Here is a 20,545-nt window from a genome sequence, read left to right as displayed (position 1 = left end):
GCGGGGTGGGTAAAAAAAACCCCGAATCATGTTCTCTGGGGTCTCGGCTACCCCCGGCAGCCGAGACCCCGGAGAAAATCCGACTCTGGGGGGCGCTATTCACTTTTTCCACAGCGCCGTTATTTAACGCTGTGGTTTAAGTACCCTTAGCGGCCGCCGTTAAAAGGCGTATCGGCGGTCGCTAAGGGGTTAAGTTAAGTAAGAAGAATAACATATTAGTTAACATGTTGGTATGTATTCAGTGATATCTGTTTTATGTTTTACTACTTTTCAAAAATAAAAAAATCAATTTCTGTTTCCATATGTTAGCCCCCCATCTCTTCTATTATTCCAGTGATATTTGGGGGGTTGCGCTATGGATTTTAATGAAGCTACAATATCATGGGGTACATTTTATTCATCACTTTTTATACAAAACTCCCTTGCAATTCTGGCTTTTTTTCACTGTATTTAGCAGGTAGAATAAGTAATGTGACGTGTTAAAAGATAAAACTTTTTTGGACACCACAGTTGCAAATATTTATTGTAAGTTTTTTTTTCCCCCAAAATTAGAAAAAAGAGGTGATATCATTTGCAAGTTTTAAGTATTTTTTTGAACACTATACTTTTTTAAATTTATCATACCACAAGTGACTTGAACCTTCTTTTATTTTACAGTCTCAGTAGTAAATATTACATTTTTTGCTTGAAATGTGACTTATATTCTTTTTTTGCAGTTTTGGCTCTTGCCCTTGGAGCTCAAATTGGTAAGTTCCCATACCTACATGTTTTTCATATAAATAGTACCTTCACTATCATATTTTTGCAAAATAGTTAAAGTACATGTGAACAGGGTCAGACTGGTTTACAGGGGAACATATGAATCTCATTGTGGGCATCTGTGCAGTAGAGAGTCCTCCATCCACTTACATGACTAGGATTTGGCTCAATTCACCACAAAACGCAGCATCTCATCATTCATTTGTGAATAAGGGTAATGTAATATACATCAAAGCTCACAGACACAAAAAGAGGACTTAAAAGATCCTCTTAAAAGTTGAAAAAAGTCAGAGAGAAAAAAGCAGAGATGATTACCTGCTCAGGCGTCCAAAACAAATGCACTGGCAGGGTACAGCGGACCTAATTAATGATGGCAAAAACACAGGTGCAACAGTACCAATGAAACAACCACTTTCAATCCAGTGTTGGCTGTTTGGTATTTTAGTGCCCAAAAAGATAAAGGATAGTAGTCTGCATGTGGCATTATTCACACAGGCAATGCAGAGCATCTGGCTTACAGCCCATTACTGGGGCTGGGATCACACATACTCCGGCACTCCAAAGCGAAGCGTGCAGCCGCACAGCAATACATGGAGCTGCACGCTCCGCTCCAGAATGCCGGCGCCAGAGCTAGGTTTTCACCTGCGAGACTCGGCCGTATCTCACGTCTGTGTGATCCCGGCCTAAAACACATACTGGCTGGCTGCCCAGCTCTGCATAATCTGTGAGAATAATGTTACATACAGACTAGTATCTTTTATCTTTTTGTGCACTAATACCAAACAGTCAACACTAGTGTTGAGCATTCCAATGCTGCAAATATCGTGTATCGGCCGATATTCGCGGTATCGGAATTCCGATACCGAGTTCCGATACTTTCTCAATATCGGATACCAGAATCGGAAGTTCCCAATGAGCCAGTTTGATTTTAATTCAGCCAATGGGCACATCCTGTTATGCATGTTAGTCATGTAACTACTGGCATGGCTGTGATTGGCTGCGGAAATGATGCCATGATGCACTATAAAAGTTGCCGCCGCAATTTTGGGTTCACTCTGCTGTGAATTCAGTTAGGGACAGGACGCTGTGTTCTGACTGAGGGATAGTTTGAGATAGCGATTTGCTTCATTGTGCTTTACCCAGGCTAATTTAGCAACCGCTGTGTGAGAACCTTGTTTTTGCCTTGCAGCGCTGTTCACGGCTGTCTGCAAGGTCTCTGTGTGTGTGAGTGCAGCTCACTCTGTAGTCTGTTCTGCAGCTACAGCCTGTTGTAGACAGCTCAGTGTGCGTCACTGCCTCATACTGTTCCATTGTCCTTTTTTTAATTAGTGCTGCCTGCTGCACATTTTGTCCCGATTTATCCTATTATGGGTTTCCATCCGTATCCTGCTAGATTGTGGAAAAACACTATATAGGAGTACATAGAGGAGCTTATTTAGGCCTTGCAGCGCCGTTCACGGCTGTCTGCAAGGTCTCTGTGTGAGTGCAGCTCACTCTGTAGTCTGTTCTGCAGCCACAGCTGGTTATAGTCAGCTCAGCGTGCGTCACTGCCTCATACTGTTCCATTGTCCTTTTTTCAATTAGTGCTGCCTGCTGCACATTTTGTCCTGATGTATCCTATTAGTGGGTTTCCATCCGTATCCTCCTAGATTGTGGAAAAACTCTATATAGGAGTACATAGAGGAGATTTTTTGGCCTTGCAGCACCATTCACGGCTGTCTGCAAGGTCTCTATGTGAGTTCAGCTCACGCTGTAGTCTGTTCTGCAGCCACAGCTGGTTATAGTCAGCTCAGCGTGTGTCACTACCTCATACTGTTCCATTGTCCTTTTTTCAATTAGTGCTGCCTGCTGCACATTTTTCCTGATTTATTCTATTAGTGGGTTACCATCCGCATCCTGCTAGATTGTGGAAAAACACTATATAGGAGTACATAGAGGAGCATTTTTTGGCCTTGCAGCGCCGTTCACGGCTGTCTGCAAGGTCTCTGTGAGTTCAGCTCACGCTGTAGTCTGTTCTGCAAAAAAAACTAAAAGTTTATAAAGTTCACCAAACTCTCCACTTTAGAGTTGTGTAGGCCACGCAGGGAACAGTCATTCATGCGCAGCTTTGCAGGAGCTCGCCGTACCCCACTGATGCGGGACGAACAAATTGAAGCCGTTGTCGGATGGATGGCAGCTAATGCATCGACTTCAATTAGTGCCACATCCTCTCAGGCACAGAGCACTGAAGAGCACCCATCTATCTCTTCACCACCTGCCAAATTGCCCAGGCAGTCAGAGAGCCCAGGATAGGAGCCATCTCTACTTATGTTCTCTGAATCTCTTTGCTTGGAAAGAGAGGGCCAGCCAAGCAGCATTCGAGAAACTGAAGAAGAGGCAGTATGCAGTGATGTGCAACTGCTTTATCTCTCTCAAACTGAAGAGGCAGGTGGACCAGTGCCTACGGTCAGCACACCTCAGTACGCATCTGATGATTAGACTCAGGTGCCACTTTCTGGTGCGTACTGTGCTGCCGAGACTACCCAGGAGAAGCAGTTGTTGGAAGAGAGTAGTGTAGATGATGAGGTCCTTAACCCATCATGGCGCGAGGTACAGGAAGGTGGTGGGAGCAGCTCTGAGGAAGAGATTCCCCGAATGGCCCAAAGAGGGAGAGGGAGGGGGAAGACTGCATTGCCTATAGCCTCCACTTCGGCACCCATTAGGAGCACGCCTCTTCCAAAAGCCAAAACGAGCGCTCCCAAGACTTGCAGTGCCTGGTCTGTTTTGGACACAGTTGCAGATGGCATTTGCTTTGTCAAATGCAAGCTGTGTAATTAGAAAATCAAGAGAGGGAAATGTGTCAGCAACCTCAATACCACAAATATGTGGAAACATGTGCGGACCAATCACGTGGTGGATTTACAAAAACACACTGAAGACCTAGGCAAACCTACGGCGCACCTACCACCTCTTCAGCTCGTGTTGTAGCCTCTTCCTTCAGCTCACACACAGCTTGTTCGGTTTCCTCACAGGATCGCCATGGAAGAACCTCGGGCACTGTTGTCCAGAGACCCAGTGTAATTCCACCCACAGCACCACGTTCCCTGTCATCCTCACACTCCCAGCCCAGTCTACAGCCATTGGTAGCACAGGCATGGGAGAAAAGGTGGCCATTCTTGGCAAACCACCCCAGAGCACAGGCTCTGAATGCTGGCATTGCAAAACTACTGTCCCTTGAAATGCTGTCATTCAGGCTGGTGGAGACTGACACCTTCCGTAACTTGATGGCATTGGCAGTCCCAGAATACAACATGCCCAGCCGCTTTTATTTTAGCAGGCAAGCCATCCCTGCCCTGCAAAAGCATGTGGAGGGAAACATTGAACATGCGCTACTAAACGCCATCAGTAGCAAGGTCCACCTCACCATCGATGCGTGGACCAGTCACCATGACCAGGGACAATACCTTTCCCTCACTGCCCATTGGGTAAATGTTGTGGAGCCATGTACAGATCTTGAGAGTGGTGCTGTACGTGTTCTGCCAACTCCATGTATTGCAGGAATCCAGTCTGTACACATTGACGACTCCTCATACACCAGTTCTTCTGAATCATCGCTGCAGGAGCCAGCACAGTCCACCTCCACATGGACCCGTGAACGCTTACCTGTTACGACCGATATGAGGATGAGGAGTCACAAATGCCATCTGCTTCTGAACAGTCTGTGCAACGTGTTTCCTCACAAAGGCCTAGGCAGGGGACACTTTGTGAGGAGGATGAGGAGTCAATGGAGGAGGAAGACATCTGTCCAGAGGAGGGAGTTACACAATACTCTAGTAGTCAGTATGTAGAGCGAGGCATGGAGAGATCTAGGAGGGTGGTGATGCAGAGCAGGCAGAGATCATGCCTCAAGCAGGGGACAGCGTTTATTGGCCAGTTGGCAGTCTGCAGCACATGGTTGATTTCATGCTGCAGTGCCTGAGAAACGACCGCCGCATCGCCCACATTCTCAACACAGCTGATTATTTGGTGTACACCCTCCTAGATCCTCGCTACCGGGACAACTAACAAAGCCTCATGACACTGTTGAACCGGGACTGTAAAATGCGGGAGTACGAAGACACACTGGTGCATTCCATCATCTTCTCCAGTCCAACCGAGAGCAGTACTGCTAGTGCTTTACAAAGCAGCTCAGTGCGTCGAGGCAGTGGAGGAAGCTCTGCACAAAGAGGTAGCAGAAGCAGTGCCTCAGCACAAGGGAAGACCAGTATGGCCCAAATGTGGCAAAGTTTTGTGTGCCCACCACAAATGTCTACACCACCACAGATGGCTCCTGTCAGCAGGAGGCAACGTTTCCGTCAGATGGTGACAGACTACATGTCTTGCCCTCTCAGTGTCCTCCCAGATGGCTCTTCCCCCTTCAAGTTTTAGGTCTCTAAGCTGGATACATGTCCAGAGCTTTGCCAGTATGCATTGGAGGTGCTGGCTTGCCATACTGCTAGTGTATTATCGGAACGCGCCTTTAGTGCCGCAGGTGGTATACTAACAGATGGTCGCATGCGACTATCCTCCGATAATGTTGACTGGCTTACTTTTCTGAAAATGAACAAGGCCTGGATCTCGCAGGAATTTGCCTCTCCTCTTCCAGATTAAATAATTGGTTGGCAACAGTATCCAGGTCTCCTGTTGTGTTCATGTTTCTACCACCTGAACTGTAATCCCTGGGCTCCAACACCGCCAGTTGCTGCTCAGAAGTGCCATCTGCACAGTCAACACATGACCCAGTGTTATAGGGTTTCAGTAACGTTACTGTCATGATCTGCATTTTTTTCCCTGTCCTGTATTTTGTATAATATGTCATGATGTGATGCGACTTCTCTTTGGTTGTATTTACTGTACATTTTGCAAAGTCATGGGATGTATGTAACTAACCTGTCTTTTTTCCCCAATACTTGAAGCCCTGAGCTATAATGTAATTAAGCTTTGTCCACAACACTAGTGAAGGAATAGCCATTCTTCCTCACAGCAGGTGGCTAGTCAAATGCACATACTGAATAGACTAAGTGGAGCCGACCAGTCTAGAATCTTCTGGTGGACCCAACCATTGAATAGAAGGTGTGACCCTTACCCCCTTCATTGGCTGATCCCAGGAACTCAGACAATCCATTCTTATTTTTGAGATCAGATGTGAGTTGACCCTTGAAGGAGAAGGAGTGGGGATTCTTAGCTGAGGCAAGACCCCACCTCCATCTGTGACTGCGGAAGCGAACGGCAGCTGGAGGTAAATACCCAAAAAAGTCCGTGGGTTGTGTGGTACGAGGAGGAAATAGCATTGCTGGGAGAAGAGGCCACCATAGAAGATAAGAGTGAGGCCATTCACAGAGCTCAGGAGATGGCATTGCTGGAGAGGCAGATCGCTTTGGAAGCAGCTAGAAGCTCCAGACAGACTGTAACCTCAGCACCCACCATGAGGGAACTCCCAGAGCGCAGATGTTATGGATGTGGGCAGAGTGGGCATCTGCAATTCCAATGACCAGGTGTTCGGAGGCAGAACAGCTACAGACCGCCTTTGCCTGTTCATTATCTACAGACCCCCTCACCAGGAGAAGAGCTGGATTCAGTCCATGCAGATGTTCTTCTAGGAAATGATGTGGGAAATCTTCATTGCCACATTGTCGGTGCGTTAACCAGAAGTCAAGCCAAGAGAGCAGTGGATGTGGATGTGTACAACCCATCCATGGAAATGGGGCCACCAGAACTGCCGTCACAGCCGGTGAGTGATTCTTCTTGTGGTGATAATATGAAAGTTACTTGGGATAAAGTTCAGTTTAGACAAGAGGTAGAGACTGACCCCACCCTTGCTAGTTTTAGAGCTCGAGCTGAGATAGGGCAGCTAGGGGAGAACAGGGAAAGAATTATCAGAGAAAATGAACTTCTATATCGGATTACCAATGCCAACACCCTAGATAAGCCCTGGACTTATAGCAAACAGCTGATTGTTCCTCAGAAGTACAGAATTTAGAATTTCCCTATTACACCTTGCTCATGAGATTCCTACTGCTGGCCATCAAGGCAAAACTCGCACGGAGAGACGATTGACTCAAACTTTCTATTGGCCGGGAATTTCTCAAGCCGTAGCGCATTTCTGCCGAACTTGTGACATATGTCAGCGTAGAGGGCGACCCGGAGATCACCCAAAGGCTCCCCTGCAACCGCTCCCAATAATAGAAGAACCCTGGCTTATTGGACCCCTGGCTAAACCAAGTAAATCTGGAAAACAGTACATTCTCACTGTTGTGGATTATGCCACCCGATATCCAGAAACGGTGGCCTTGTCAAGTATTTCTGCAACCAAGGTGGCCGAGGAACATCAGCTGCTCCCCTGCTGTGTATCCGGCAATTGCTCCTGGTACCTCCACACTCACACTACTTCAGATATTAAACTTGCTTCAATTAGGCCTCGGCCTACACCATGATTGACCCTGGGCTCCAACACCGCCAGTTGCTGCCTGGAAGTGCTGTCTGCACAGTCAACACTTGCTGCTGTGTTATTGGGGTTCAGTAACGTCAGCTGCTCCCCTGCTGTGTGTGCGGCAATTTCTCCACTCAGCTTCTAGCATTGACCTTGGGCTCCAACACCTCCAGTTGCTGCTCGGAAGTGCTGTCTGCTCAGTCAACAGTTGCTCCTCTGTTATTGGGGTTCAGTAACACCAGCTGCTCCCCTGCTGTGTGTGCAGCAATTTCTCCTGCTCCCTCCACACTAAGACTACAACAGATATTTAACTTGCTATAATTAGGCCTTGGCCTTAACTATGCTTCTAGCATTGACCCTGGGCTCCAATATCACCAGTTGCTGCCCAGAAGTACTGTGCGCACAGTCAACAGTTGCTCCTCTGTTATTGGGGTTCATTAACGCCAGCTGTTCCCCTTCTGTGTGTGCGGCAAGTTCTTCTGCCATTTTTTTGCATTGACCCTGGGCTCCAACACCGCCAGTTGCTGCACGGAAGTGCTGTCCGCACAGTCAACAGTTGCTCCTCTGTTATTGGGGTTCAGTAACGCCAGCTGTTCCCTTGCTGTGTGTACTGCAAGTTCTCCTGCCATTTTTTTGCATTTACCCTGGGCTTCAACACCGCCAGTTGCTGCACGGAAGTGCTCTCTGCACAGTCAACAGTTGCTCCTGTTTTTGGGGTTCAGTAACGCCAGCTGTTCCCCTGCTGTGTGCGGGAACTTCTCCTGCCATTTTCTTGCATTGACCCTGGGCTCCAACACCGCCAGTTCCTGCCCATAAGTGCTGTCCGCACAGTCAACAGTTGCTCCTCTGTTATTGGGGTTCAGTATCGCCTGCTGTTCCCCTGCTGTGTGTGCAGCAAGTTCTCCTGCCAGTTTTTTGCATTTACCCTGGGCTGCAACACCGCCAGTTGCTGTCCGCACAGTCAACAGTTGCTCCTCTGTCACCATGGCATGCGCTTAGGGATCAGCTGACGCCGCATAGTCTGAAGGAGGCGGAAGGAGATGAGTGAGAGGTGAAGATATGCACTCGGCATGCCCATGAATCCTAGCCCCGCAGTGTGAATAAATCAGAAGACACTGCTGGGCAGGATCTCGGGCAGCGCAGCCGCACAGGAGCAGTCAGCCTGACAACAAATGATGTCAGAAGATGGGCAGCGCTAACTGCGCATGCCCAAGGGATAACATAACAGCTCAGGCTCCGGAACAGATTCAAACAACGCTGAGGAGGTGGCGCCAGGCACCAAGGGGGTATGAATGATGGCTGTGCTGCATCTCATTACGAAGGAAAGTCCCACATCCGCGACGGTTTCACGTTATGAGGGGGCACATTTTATAAGTGTTAACTTCAGCGTATGCAAGGAGCATAAGTAAAAGAGCCACCCTTTCCTTGTGCAGCATTAGTGCTGCACAAGGTGGCTCTTTTAGTTACAAATGCCTGGGGGGTTACAGGTTCCCTTTCAACTTGCTACAATTAGGCCTCAGCCTACACTCTCTTTCTCCTGTAATATCTGGGCTCCAACACCGCCAGTTGCTGCTCGGAAGTGCTGTCTGCACAGTCAACATATGCTCCAGTGTTTTGGGGTTCAGTAACGTCAGCTGATCCCCTGCTGTGTGTGCGGCAATTTCCCCGGCTCCCTCCACATTGACACCACTACAGATTTTAAACTTGCTCCAATTAGGCCTCAGCCTACACTCTGTTTCTCATGTAATCTCTGGGCTCCAACACCGTCAGTTGCTGCTCAGAAGTGTCTTTGGCATGTGTACTCCCTCCTGCCCAGCCTGGTTCCAGCACGCCAGCTGTTTCCGGGTAATGTCAAGGTCACTTTGCCTCCAAAACATTGTCCTGTCGTGTTGCTGTCGGGATAGACAACTCTATGGTGCCTGCAGTTTCGGTGCTTCCTATGTGGGCTGCGGGAACTGGCAATCAAGGCTAGTTCCATAGTGTCAATAGGACAAGCTCCCCCTGTAGGACTGTGGGTTTTCGGTAACTACGACCGGCTCGCGGCATAGCAATTTTTTTTTTCCTGTGGACCTTCTGCTGCCTATGTGAGTTCCAGCACCATTAGCTGGTTCTTTGGAAGACAATTTTGAATAGATCCCCCTGGATCAAGCACTGTCAGCTGGTTCCAGGCAGAGCCTTTGGCTTAGGTGCCTCCTTCTGGGTATCCAAGTTCTACCATCATCTGGTGGTCCTTGGTCGTGCTTTCTGGCACGGATACCTCCTCCTTAGTAACTGGGTTCCAGTACCATCAGCTGGTCCACGGTAGTTCCATTGGCTCTTGTACCTTCTGCTACCCATTCGGGTTCCAGTACCGTCAGCTGATACTCGGCAGTGTCTTTTGATCTTGTACCTTCTGCTCTCCATCCTGGTTCCAGTACCATCAGCTGGTTCCAGGCAGAGCCTTTGACTTAGGTGCCTCCTTCTGGGTATCCGAGTTCCACCAATGTCTGGTGGTCCTTGGTAGTGCTCTCTGGCATGGGTACCTCCTGCTTAGTAACCGGGTTCCAGTACCGTCAGCATGTCCTCGATAGTTCCATTGGCTCTTGTACCTTCAGGTAGCCATCCGGGTTCCAGTACCATCAGCTGGTTCTCGGCAGTTCATCAGTCTTCTTGTACCTTCTGCTACATTTCCAAGTCAAAGCTTTTGGAAATAGTTTTTGGTAATCACTCTGGATCTCCCTGTCGACGACTCTAAAGAAGACGACCCTGAAGACCACCCCGAAGAAGACGACAACCCGGGAGACGACGACCCCGGAGACTACGATCCTGAAGACCACCCCGAAGAAGACGACGACCCCAGAGACAACGACCCTGGAGACGACAACCCTGGAGATGACGACCCGGAAGACCAAGAAGCAGAAGAACAAGAAGCTGCAGAACAAAAAGCAGAAGAACATTAAGCATAAGACTAAAAATCAGAGCAAAAGATATTATCTAAATTATAAGCAGAAGAAGACTAAGCAGTGTATGGGAGTGAGTCCGTTCCTCCTCGTGGTGCCCCTGGAAAAAACCTGTGGCTGCAGGCCAAACTGAACGCTGACAAATCCTGTTGTTAATCTTTTGTGACAGGCAGAACGGAAGGTGTAATCTTCAAACTTTTATAGATAACAACTACAGGAACGCCTGTCACAAATAAGAATATGATGAAGAAGAAGAATATGAAGAAGATGAAGAAGTAGAATATGAAGAAGAATAATAGTTGAATAAAAAAATATGAAGTATATGTAAAAAAAAAGAATTGTAGTAAGAAGGTGAAGAAGAAGAAGATGAATAAGGTGAGGGACAAGTTGATGAAAAAGATGCTGCCGCTGAGGATGATGAAGGAGAAAGTGTGGGAGAAGTAAAAAAAGAAGGTGAAGAGCATGGAAGTAGTGAAACATAAATATCTGACAAAATATAAAAAATCTTAACATAGTCAATATTAGAGTTAAGCGACTTTTACTTTTTTTGGATTGAGTCGGGATTCGCGAAACCCGACTTTGTCAAAAGTCGGGTCGGGTGAAATCGGCCGATTATTGCGAAAAGTTGGAGGCTGACCGAAACACATAACCCAATGCAAATCAATGGGGAATCAAAGTCGGCAGTGAGTGGAGAACAGGAAAACACCTACAGTGCCCATTTTAATGCCAAAAATATCAATTCGTATTACTGATGCTTGTCAATCTTAATTAACTTCATAATAATAGTTAGGCATTGAAAACTGGGGGTCATTTGGCTAAAGTTGTGGGGGGTAGGGCTGACTCAAGATTTTCGTGGGCCCGGGAAACGCGGAATACGTCACGGCGGTGGAGCAGGGAGAGGTAAGTATTTCGACTTTGCAAGTGCTGTGATCCTGACCGAGCAGTAGGGGCCCACTCGTTGGCATTGGCACTCGCACAAGGCCCCTCATAGTACGGTGGTGTGTTTGACGGCGGGTGGCGCCTCCCACCGGCAGAGACACTTTTGCGTACTATGAGGGGCCCTGTGCCAGTGACGTCACAAACGAGTATGCCTCTCCACCTAATGAAAGAACCTGCACTTTCATCGGCACCTTACTCTTTGTCCCCGTGTAAGGTGGTATAGTATGTGAGAAGGGGAATCTGACTTTCAGCAAGGTCAGATTCTGGCTGTGTAGAGTGCAAGGGGAATGTAGTGGTCTGGGTCAATGTACCAGTAGACTCATCTAGCAGTGGCTGGCCAATGGGCAGGATGAGAAGGAAGCACAGCTATAGACCCAAAATAAGAAAGTAGGCTAAATCCAGTTCAAAATTGGTAACAGGACTAAACAGGCGGCACTGCTTTGTTCAGTGGAGGACAACTGTAATGAGAGGCTGACACAGTTACTAGGCCCAAAAAAGTAAGTAGGCCAAATGCAGTTCAAAATTGCTAACAGGACTAAACAGGCGGCATTGCTTTGTTCAGTGGAGGAAAACTGTAATGAGTGGCAGACACAGTTTCTAAGCCCAAATAAGTAAGTAGGCCAAATGCAGTTCAAAATTAGTAACAGGACTAAACTGGCGGCATTGCTTTGTTCAGCGGAGGACAACTGTAAGGAGTGCCTGACACAGTTACTAGGCCCAAATAAGTAAGTAGGCTAAATGCAGTTCAAAATTGGTAACATGACTAAACAGGCGGCTTTGCTTTATTCAGTGGAGGACAACTGTAATGAGTGGCTGACACAGTTAGTAGGCCCAAATAATAAAGTGGGCTAAATGCAGTTCAGAATAGGTAACAGGACAAAACTGGCGGCATTGCTTTGTTCAGTGGAAGAAAACTGTAATGAGTGGCAGACACAGTTACTAGGCCCAAATAAGTAAATAGGCTAAATGCAGTTCAAAATAGGTAACAGGACTAAACAGGTGGCATTGTTTTATTCAGTGGACGACAACTTTAATGAGTGGCTGACACAGTTAGTACGCCCAAATAATAAAGTGGGCTAAATGTCTGCCAAAAAATTGTTCATAAACAAACAGGTGGCATAGCGAGGTACAGGGGTGGGCTCCTCTGCTGAGTAGCAGACAGTGGTAGTGGACCAAAGTATTAACATTCAGCAGCTGAAAATGGGGGGATTGGAGCAGTCAGTAAGAGGAGGCCAAAAGCAAGACATTTTTCAGGCAAGCTACGTGTCAGCAGTGGAAGGTGGGGCAAAATAATTTGAAATCCATGATTGGTTCATTTTAATGAAGGTTAGATCATCAACATTTTGGGTAGCCAGACGTGTCCTTTTTTCAGTCATTATTAAACCAGGAGCACTGAAGACTCTTTCTGATAGCACACTAGCAGCAGGGCAAGCGAGCTCCTGTAATGCATATTCTGCCAATTCAGGCCAGGTGTCTATTTTAGATGCCCAGTAATCAAAGGGGAATGACCTGTGAGGGAGAACATCGATAAGGGACAAAAAATAGTTCGTAACCATACTGGACAAATGCTGTCTCCTGTCACTTTGAATTGATGCAGCAGTACCTGTCGTGTCTGCGAACATTGCGAAATCACTCCACCACCTGGTCATAAAACCCCTCTGTCCAACGCCACTTCGGATTTGTGCATCTCTAACACCTCAGCCATGTTGCCCCCTACAGCTTGTGTGAGAACAATCACCGCCACTGTATGCTGGGAATGCCTGAACCAAACGGTCTAAAAGAGTTGCTTGTTTGGTAGCCAATATTTGCTCAAGGTGCTCATGTGGCATGATATTTTGTAATTTTCCTTTATATCGTGGATCTAGGAGGCAGGCCAACCAGTTATCATCATCGGTCATCATTTTAATAATGCGGGGGTCCCTTTTTAGGATACGCAAGGCATAATCAGCCATGTGGGCCAATGTTCCAGGTGTCAATTCACTGCTTGGTTGAGGAGCACTTTCGTGCAAATCAACATCAGTTGTGTCCCGCAAAAACCCTGTACCTGACCTTGCAACGCAACCAGTTTCTATTGCCCCCTGAGAAGCATCCTCCTCCCATAAATATTCATCCCCATCATCCTCCTCCTCCTCTTCATCCGCCACCTCGTCCAGGAGAGTTCCCTGAGCAGACAATGGCTGACTGTCATCAAGGCTTCCCTCCTCCTCGGCTGCAGACCCCTGCTCCTTAATGTGCACCAAACTTTGCATCAGCAGACGCATTAGTGGGATGCTCATGCTTATGATGGCATCGTCTGCACTTACCAGCCGTGTGCATTCCGCAAAACATTGAAGGACTTGACAGAGCTCTTGTAGCTTTGACCACTACACACCAGACAACTCCATGTCTGTCATACAAGTGCCTGCCCGTGTATGTGTATCCTCCCACAAATAAATTACAGCACGCCTCTGTTCGCACAGCCTCTGAAGCATGAATAAAGATAGGAGAACCCGGAGCATAATATAAACAATTGCTTTATTAATACAAACATTAAAAACAACATACATCAGTAATATTTAAGGTGCAGATATTTCCACGATTAACATAGACAAGGGGAGAACCACCCCTCTAGAGTCCCTAAATCGCACATAAAGAACATGGAAGAAAGAGAATGTAGAGAGCCTTCCTATGCAATGTGACCTAGTGCAAAGCGGCAGGCTGACCAGTAATACGATGCCAATCCAAATAGCCAAAGTGCAAGTATAGTAGGTCAACGCAAGTCAGCTTACCGGCTCAAAGGGGCAACAGAGGAGGGGAATCCCGCCAGGATAACGTCCCCGACGCGCGTTTCGCGGCTAAAACACGCCGCTTCTTCAAGGGAGTACTGAGTGAAGGGCGACCAGGACCTGCTAATAACCTAGCTGACCTCCGTCACATGTCCATATCCGGCCAATGATGGCGGCACCAGCGGCGCATGCGCACGGCGACGGACAGGTCTCCCATGGGGGCTGGGCGTCAGGCCCAGGGCGCACGCGCCGGGAAACATCCCGGAGCGCCCGCACAAAGCACACAGACGCCCGCCCACATGGGAGAGCCGCCCATCAGCCGGGCGATGCCAAGAGAGGACAGCAATAGCTGCCACAAATACTGGCCGGCAATGGGAGCATAATAACCCCAAATGTCATAAAGGAGTGAGACGAGAGGGGGTGCGGCAAAGTATTACCAGACCCCAGGTAGAGAGGTGCCGCTGGTATGTACCATATGATGCTAAAGTGCTAGTGACAAATGGATAGATATCCGAAGAAAAAAAGGGTCATGGCTTAAAGAGGGTGGCAATGCATGGACACATACATTTTGCAAATATGGAAAATACAACTGAAATTCATATCGTATAATGCAGCAGTGTGCACATATGTAAATACCATCCTACAGTTATATACCATAATACAAAGTAAAAAAGGTCCATTAATAGTAATCAGATAGCACACATCCAGCTTCAGTTCACATAGGCATTAACGTCTCAATAGATGATGTAAGTAATGACGTGATGAATCCAAACGACCAGAGGGGGAAGGAGGCAGCGGTCAGTAGAGAGCCCACAGGTAGAAACAATTACTCATAATAGAAACGAAAAAACAAAGATTAAAAATAGAGACAAAACTTTAAAAACAGAAAAATTAATCCGGCAGGTAAATGATGGAAACCCATATATACAGAGCCTAAAAGATGACAAATGGCTAGAGATACGGAGCAAAGCTCAAGGACTCGTTAAGACCTCTAGGAGTCATACAATCCAGCATAACAATCCATTTTGTTTCGATCTGTGCGAGCCGTTTTTTATTATCCCCGCCCCTCACGCCCAGATGTAATGCATCAATCCCCCGAACAGAAAATAATTTTGAGTTACAATTGTGATGCAACTGAAAATGTCGGGGGAGCGTTTTTAATTCAGTCCCTGTGGGCACCGTCCTGGCCGCGTCAATGTCCCGCACATGCTCACGTACTCGAACCCTAAATTCACGTGTAGTGAGACCCACGTAAATCTTCGGGCAAGGACAAGTGGCATAATATATGATGTTCGTAGTCCCGCAAGAAATGCGTTGTCTGATTTGGAAGATTCTAGAGCCATCACTAGACTTAAAATCGGAGCAGCGCAGGACATTGGCGCAGGCAAGACAGTGCCCACACGGGATGCAACCTGGGCGCGGACCAGTGGTACCAAAAGGGTTTGCCAGAGTGGGGATGTAATGGCTCCTGACCAACATGTCACCAAGATTCATCCCCCTTCTTGGAGTCATAGAGGGTAGGTCACCCAGGGCGACACGCAGGGACGGTTCAGTCTTAAGGACAGGCCAGTGCTTTATGAGGATTGAACGCATGCTCTCCCACTCATGATTGAAGGTGGAAATGAATCTAATTTGTCCACCTCCATCTTCAGCCCGACGTCGAGTGGTACAGTGCAATAGGTCACTCCGTGGGGTTCTGCGGGCACGATCATAGCCGGCTTTAATAGATCTGCGGCTATAGCCACGAGCCAAAAACCTCTGTTTTAGATCGTTCGCCTGTGATTCGAATTTAACCTCAGAGGAGCAAATTCGCCGCATCCTGAGGAACTGTCCGACCGGGACGGCCCTCACGGTGGCAGGATAGTGAGCAGAAGTAGCGTGCAATAAAGAGTTGACAGAGGTGGACTTCCTGAAGACATCCGTCTGGATGCGCCGGTCGGAATCGATCTCCAGACGGATATCCAGGAAGTCCACCGCAACCTTACTAGAAGTATATGTAAGCCGTATATTTAATCTGTTGTTATTTAAAGTCTGCATAAAATCCCCGAGCTGGCGGGCAGACCCCCCCCACAAAAACAAAATATCGTCAATATAACGATACCAGCACAGCACATGGGCTGCGGCAGGTGGGCCCTCGTCACCAAAAATCCCCCTCTCCCAGGCGCCAAGGAAGAGGTTGGCGTACGAGGGCGCACAAGCCGCGCCCATGGCCGTGCCACGTATCTGTAAATAAAAATTATCCTTAAAGACGAAAAAATTGTGGGTGAGGATGTACTCCACCAGCTCGAGGATAAGCTCACACAGAGGGCCGCCCAGGTCGGAGGCCCCCAGAAAGCGGCGAACAGCATCTAGCCCATGGGAGTGATCTATGCACGTATATAAACGCTCGACGACGGCTGTAACTAGAATTGTATCATGATCCACAAGGATGCCATCAACCCTCGACAGGACATCCGTAGTGTCTTTAATGTATGACGGTAGAGTTTCAACGAATGGTTTGAGATAAAAGTCGATGAATTGACACACAGGATCACAAATGCCATCAATACCTGACACAATTGGACGTCCCGGAGGGTTAAGGGCATCCTTGTGGATCTTAGGCAATAAATAGAATGTGGGGACCCTAGGTAACTTGACGGTTAATCCGTCAAGTACCTGTTTGGTAATGATGTTGGCTTCAAAGGCCCCCACCAATATTTTTTGTAGCTCCCGTGAGAAAGAGACCATGGGATTGGAGGAGAGCTTGAGGTAAGTATTAGAGTCCTTAAGTTGTCGGAAAACTTCCCGCTCGTATTTCACACAAGGCCAAACCACCACGTTCCCCCCCTTGTCCGCCGGTTTAAATACTACGTCTTTCATTTCTTTCAATTGTTTGATGGCATGGCGTTGTTGTGACGTTAGATTATCATATGTACGCCGTGAAGATAGTTTTTTGAAATCATCACCCACCAGTTTGGTGAAGATTTCAATCGCTGGCGACAAGGACAAGGGGGGGAACCTGGCGGATTTAGGATGAGTGGAAGGTGGAAACTTACTTGGGCTAGATATTCGTTGTTCCTCAAGCAAATCCTCCAAATCACGAAGGGTCTCTCTCTCACTTTCGCTCATCTCAACGTCGCTGTATCTACTAGTATGAAGTTTCTTGAGAATCAGCTTACGTGAGAACAAATGAAGATCTTTTAATGCTGAAAAATAATTAAAAGAATTAGTGGGGGAGAATGTCAAGCCTCTACTGAGAACATCCACCTGGTTCACTGAAAGAATATGTGTAGACAAATTCACTACCTGCAATTGCCCCTGCGTATTTACCTGGGCGGCCCTCCCTCCAGTAGTCTTGGTTTTGGCAAGTTGTCTTGTAGCCATTCTTTTATTATCAATAGATCCCACAGGGGTTGAACCACTGGGTTGCGGCATGATGGTTAGATCATCATCATAAGTAGATCTATTGGACCGTGTGGAGGTGGATCTAGATCTGGACTGATAGTTATTCCTAGATCTGACACGAGACCGTCCAAAGGAGTTCTGCCATCTATATACTCGGCATAGTTGTTTGTCCTGGGCATCTCGCTGAAATTTCTTGGCCTTGGTAGACTGAATATCACTAGCCCATCTCTGAAGCTCGATGTCAACCTCATCATTCAACTTTTTGAGAGACTCCCCTGTCATGTCTTTATGTAGGGTGGCTTGTAAGCCATCAATCTCAGCCTCCATACTTTCCAATGATTTCTGGTTCATTTGTTTGAGAAGAATCATAAAGCCCTTAGAGCAATTATTGGTTAGATCCTCCCATTTCCCCTTGAATTCCTCATCCTCTATAGGAAATGAGGGGAACACCTGTATCCGGAGTCCCCTTGGAATGAGATCTTTTTGGATGTATTTATCCAGGAATTTGTGGTTCCACCAGATGCGCGTTCTTTTGCGCAGAAGATCTTTAAAGCGTGTAATCGTCTCCTGTAACTCTCTGCTGGGCCCATCATTACCCCCTTCTATGCTATCATGGAACACCTCGTTCAGTTGTGCACGCCAGGTACGATCACGTGCACGGAAATCCATGGATGTAGAGGGAAAGACTGTGAAACACACAGAAACAATTAATGATATAACAAATCCCAAAGTCATATCAGTGGTCTGGGAAAAAGAACACATGTGTGTTATATATAGCCAGACACATCAAATTCGCTCCATATAATCTGAATAAAGATAGGAGAACCCGGAGCATAATATAAACAATTGCTTTATTAATACAAACATTAAAAACAACATACATCAGTAATATTTAAGGTGCAGATATTTCCACGATTAACATAGACAAGGGGAGAACCACCCCTCTAGAGTCCCTAAATCGCACATAAAGAACATGGAAGAAAGAGAATGTAGAGAGCCTTCCTATGCAATGTGACCTAGTGCAAAGCGGCAGGCTGACCAGTAATACGATGCCAATCCAAATAGCCAAAGTGCAAGTATAGTAGGTCAACGCAAGTCAGCTTACCGGCTCAAAAGGGCAACAGAGGAGGGGAATCCCGCCAGGATAACGTCCCCGACGCGCGTTTCGCGGCTAAAACACGCCGCTTCTTCAAGGGAGTACTGAGTGAAGGGCGACCAGGACCTGCTAATAACCTAGCTGACCTCCGTCACATGTCCATATCCGGCCAATGATGGCGGCACCAGCGGCGCATGCGCAGCCTCTGAAGCATGTGCAGTGTGGAGTTTCACCTTGCTGCAACCTCGATTATTAGGTGGTGTTGGGGAAGATTCAGCGATCGCTGATGGTTCAGCATACGGCTGGAGTATACGGGCGACCGGCGGATGTGCGAGCAAAGTCTTCGCACCTTCAGAAGCAGGGCAGGTAACCCCGGATAATTTTTCAGGAAGCACTGCATCACCTGGTTCAAGGTGTGAGCCAGGCAAGGTATGTGTTTCAGTTCTGAAAGGGCTATGGCAGCCATAAAATTCCTTCTGTTATCACTGACTACCTTGCCTGCCTCAAGATGTACACTGCCCAGCCATGACTGAGTTTCTTGCTGCAAGTACTCGGCCAGTACTTCCGCGGTGTGTCTGTTGTCGCCCAAACACTTCATTTCTAACACAGCCTGCTGACGCTTACCACTAGCTGTTCCATAATGGGACACCTCATGTGCAACACTGGCAGCTGCGGATGGAGTGGTCGTGCGACTGCGCTCTGTGGACGAGCTTTCGCTTCTGGAGGAGGAGGAGGAGGAGGAGGGGTGGCAAACGCCTACAGCCAACTGTTTCCTAGACTGTGTGCTAGGCAGAACTGTCCCACTTTGGCTGTCCCCAGTGCGCCATGATGGACACGTTGCGTCCCTGGCCATGCCTACTGGTCCATGCATCTGTTGTGAGGTGCACCTTTCCACTGACTGATTGCCTCAGTGCATGGACAATGCGGTCTTTGACATGCTGGTGGAGGTCTGGGATGGCTTTTCTCGCAAAGAAGTGCCGACTGGGTAGGTCATAGCGTGGTACTGCATAGGCCATTAGGTCTTTGAAAGCTTTGCTTTCAACCAACCGGTAGGGCATCATCTCTAATGAGATTAGTCTAGCAATGGGGGTGTTCAAACCCTGTGTACGCGGATGAGAGGATGAGTACTTTCTTTTCCTAATGAGAGTCTCTTGTAGGGTGAGCTGGACTGGAGAGCAGCATATGGTGGAACTAGCGGGGGTGGTGGTGGACATGGAAGATTGAGAGAGGGTTGGTGATGGTATTCTTGATGTTGGCCTACATACTGTATAGTGTTTCCTACCAAGAACCTTATGATTCACTGACAGCTTTGGCCTTGCGATGATACCTCCACACTTGCTGCTGGTGATGTCCTAACCAGTGAGCTTACAGTGAGGGAAGCAATGTAGCGTTGCTGACTACCTTCATTCTGAGCAGGTGCACCAACAGTACGGGACGTTTGGTAGTTAGTCCAGGCTTGCAAGTGCATGCTGGTTAAATGTCTAAGCATGCACGTTGTATTTAAATTTTGGAGATTCTTCCCTCTGCTAAAGGTCTTTGAGTATTTCTTACAGGTAACTTTGCACTGATCATTCGGATCTTGGTTAAAAAATTGCCACACTACACTCTTCCTACTATGGAACACCTTTTCAGGCATTGCACGCTGTGCTACTTTCACCAGATGGCCACGCTATCTTAAAACTGTTTTTGTTTTTGACAAACGTTTTTGGCTAGATACGGGCCTGCCTGATGAAAGGTATTGCGATGTAGATGGCTGCTGCGGATCATCCTCCTCTGCTTCTGAGATACTGGCAGCGGCACCCTCTTCCCCCAATCGTTGCCAATCTGGGTCAACAACTTGGTCATCTATCACCTCCTCTTCAATGTCATGTGCACCTTCCTTTGTGTCACCATGTAAGGTGCTATAGCGTTCGGGACGGGGCACCATAGTCTCATCAGGGTCAGATTCTGGCTCGGTACACTGCGAGGGCAATGTAGTGATCTGAGTCAATGGAACTGCATAATAATCTAGCTGTGGCTGTGCATCAGTGCACTCCATGTCCGATTCATCTTGTAATGGGCTGTTAACAATTTCCCTTTCTAACCCAGGCACGGTATGTGTAAAGAGCTCCATGGAGTAAACTGTAGTGTCGCCTGCCGCATCCTTCACTTTTGGTTTGGGTGAAAGACACAAGGAAGCGACTTGTCCCTGACCAGGAGCATCCACTGACGACTC

At 47.6% G+C, this 20,545-nt stretch overlaps 1 protein-coding gene across 1 annotated transcript in view; it reads left to right on the top strand.

The window, feature by feature from the left end:
- Nucleotides 1-20,545, top strand: part of LOC138647834 (uncharacterized) — a 140,995-nt gene that overhangs the window by 13,847 nt on the left and 106,603 nt on the right. The window contains exon 2 of the mRNA XM_069737116.1: nt 717-746. Coding sequence (XP_069593217.1) covers nt 717-746 — 30 coding nt within the window. The remainder of the gene's footprint in view (nt 1-716; nt 747-20,545) is intronic.

This window comes from Ranitomeya imitator, chromosome 8 (assembly GCF_032444005.1).
Source record: "Ranitomeya imitator isolate aRanImi1 chromosome 8, aRanImi1.pri, whole genome shotgun sequence".
Taxonomy (NCBI): domain Eukaryota; kingdom Metazoa; phylum Chordata; class Amphibia; order Anura; family Dendrobatidae; genus Ranitomeya; species Ranitomeya imitator.
This window is presented reverse-complemented; position numbering and strand designations above follow the sequence as displayed.